Here is a 2,834-nt window from a genome sequence, read left to right as displayed (position 1 = left end):
CCCCCCCCCCAAAACTACAACCGGTATACCCTATCTACTTCTATGAAAATTATTGGTGCTAGGAAATAAAATACTGAGACGTACCACATAAATTCAAATTATGCCTTTCGTTTTTTTTTCAACTGACTGAATTTCAACCAATAAAAATACAGAATCTCTCATGAATTTCAGCAGGATGTATCATCAGCTGGACTACACCGCCCGCAATCTCGTGTGGAATACGATGATCAGCGGCCGCAATCCCGTGTCGGTTACACAAGTGACTCAAGATGCCCGAGTCGTCTGGGTTACGATGACACTGGAGGTGGCTATCTCGAACAAAGTGACCCACGAATGTACTGTACCGGCACGTATTGCATGGGCGACACGATGATGGCGACTGCACGGGGCGTATGCGGCGAGGAGGTAGAGCTCGATATGCGTCGACATATTCAAGCATGTGCCTGCACATGTAATCATATGGGTTACGGTAACTACATGGACTATCAGGTGAGAGTGCGAATTTTCCGAATGAGTTTCATTAGGCTGTGTCACAACCTTTTATTTTCATGCGAATTTTTATGTAATTCTCAGTGGAACTAAGGTGACGAGTGCGCCATCACTTAACGATTCGTGATCGAAATCAAATCCAAATTGCCTCAATTATTTTATGTCTTCACTGGTTTCCCTCGTGGAGGACCGCTTTTATAAACTTTCGAGAAAACTTGTCTTCTCATGCTGTGAGACAAGGAGCAGACGTAAAAAAATTTAGCTCTTTCAAAATATAGTATTCCTTTAGAATACTTCTCTGGATTAAAAAGGAACAACCATCTTTTGTGTTAATATCAAAATTTATCGTTGGTATTACATTACTTCCCTCCACGCACCCGCTCCACACGTCGTATGTCACCCATGAATTATTTCGAATTGAATAAGAATAAATGTCATAATCAGTTATTCATCAACATAAAACCGACGGCAACGCCCGAGTGGTTAAAGCGAGTTCAATTCCAGCCGGTATCATCCTTAGGGTTTTTCATTGTCTCGAATGACTGCCGAGCAAGAGACTCGTAAGAAGAAAAAGAGATGGCTGTACTCGGTACAGTGTATGGTTATGGTTATGGTTAGAATACGGATAGGCATTTGCTGCCCCCTTGTCACCGAACCCCTACTGGGCTATGGTGGCTCTGTTTTCCTTCTGCTCCCTACAATTCTAGGCCAGCTTTTCTCACCAATAGATTCGCGGCGTCTAGGTCCGCTATATAGCTGATGGTAGGGAAAGCGGTTCCCCAGCAATTTAGCCTTGTTGTAGCCCGTGCAGGGCAGCAACAAAGTATATGCCGGCTGTCCTCGTCTACCTCAAGGCATAGTCTGCAGCGGGCATCGCTTTCGATGCCCATGTTTTTGCAGTGGGTCCTAAACCTACCATGTCCAGTGAGGCGCCTGATTGTGGTGCTCAGTTCCTCTCTTTTCCTGTTGAGTAGCTTTTCGGCCCTTTTCTTGTTTAGGGTTGGCATAAGGGCTTTGGATTTTCTGCAGGGTGTGATCTGCTTCCATCGCCCTTGGTGTTCCTTCCGGAGTTTGTTTTTAATTCGAGACATTCCGGTCGCGAAAGGGACCTGGTCAACATTTGACGCCCCATGGCTTGCCAGTTGGTACGCTATCTCATTTCCTTTTATCCCTTTGTGGCCCGGAACCCATGCCAAAGTTATTTTATTGGTTGCCCCTAGTGCTTCTATAGCTGCCATCGTCTCCCAGACCAGCTTCGATTCGGTGCTTGGTCTCTTTAGGGCTTCGATGGCAGCTTTGCTGTCCGACCAGACGTGTATATGTTTTCTTGAGGTCGGTTTTGATAGGAGAAGCACGATGCAGTTTTTAATTGTAAGGATTTCTGCCTGAAAAATAGTAGCCAGGGGTCCAATGGACCAGCTCTCTCTGTGGTTTTCTTTTGGCCCGTATAGCCCTGCACCGTATTGGTGTCCGCGGCCCAAGCCATGCGTGTACCAGTGTATTACATTGCTAACTGGGGATTGCTTTGCCATTTCCCAGTCCTCTCTGTGAGGTATATAGGTCTTGAAGTATTTCCTGATCAGGTACCTGCTGGTTGTTCTATCCTGATCTATGTTCAGGGGGCTAATCTTCAGTATATCGAGGTTGGCATGTGCCGCACTCGACTGGTTCCATTCCCCATGGCATATTAGTATATAGGCGGTTGCCTATGTGCAGCACCTCTAGATCAAGTGGTGGTGTGTCCATTGCCACTTCCAAGGCTTCTGTCGGTGTGGTTTTCATCGCCCCAGTTGCCGCCCTGAGGAAATTTCTCGGGAGTGCTTTTAAGTGGTTCTTACTCCCAACCTTCCTTACCCTGGGCCACCATATCACAGCAGCGTACATGAGCCTTGGCAGTAATACCATCTTGTACAGCCATAGGCTGATTTTGGGGTTGAAACCCTACGTCCTTTCTATGGCTCTTTTGCAAGCCCAGAGTGAGGCATATGTTTTGCCCATCTGTGTAGCTATGTGTTGTTTCCAGTGAAGCTTGGTCTCCAGAGTTACTCCCAGGTACTTCACTGAACTAGCGTAAGCGATATCCACTTCTCCAATTTTAATTGGTCGTGGAGTGACCACTTTATATTTTCTGGTGAAGATCACGGCAGACGTCTTTCCAGGATTAACTGTGTAAGAGTATTTTTCCCGGGTCAACACCCCGGGAGAATCCTCAAACTATTCTGGCTGCCGCCTCTATCGTTCACGATTGGGCGCCAGCCAGGTTTTTCTGGAAAACCTGACGGAAAACCAGCCGCGAAGGAATTTCGTCAACTCCGCGGACTTTCGGTGGCGGGTCTCACAATGCC

At 46.9% G+C, this 2,834-nt stretch overlaps 1 protein-coding gene across 1 annotated transcript in view; it reads left to right on the top strand.

Moving 5' to 3' along the window:
• Positions 1-2,834, top strand: part of LOC105272450 (putative dipeptidase NECHADRAFT_87110) — a 145,945-nt gene that overhangs the window by 2,289 nt on the left and 140,822 nt on the right. Inside the window, exon 2 of the mRNA XM_011314600.1 lies at positions 172-489. Within this exon, the coding sequence (XP_011312902.1) occupies positions 172-489 (318 nt within the window). The remainder of the gene's footprint in view (positions 1-171; positions 490-2,834) is intronic.

Source organism: Fopius arisanus, unplaced genomic scaffold, assembly GCF_000806365.1.
Source record: "Fopius arisanus strain USDA-PBARC FA_bdor unplaced genomic scaffold, ASM80636v1 scaffold00178, whole genome shotgun sequence".
NCBI lineage: Eukaryota > Metazoa > Arthropoda > Insecta > Hymenoptera > Braconidae > Fopius > Fopius arisanus.
Note: the sequence above shows the minus strand (reverse complement) of the source record. Positions and strands in the feature narration are given on the sequence as shown.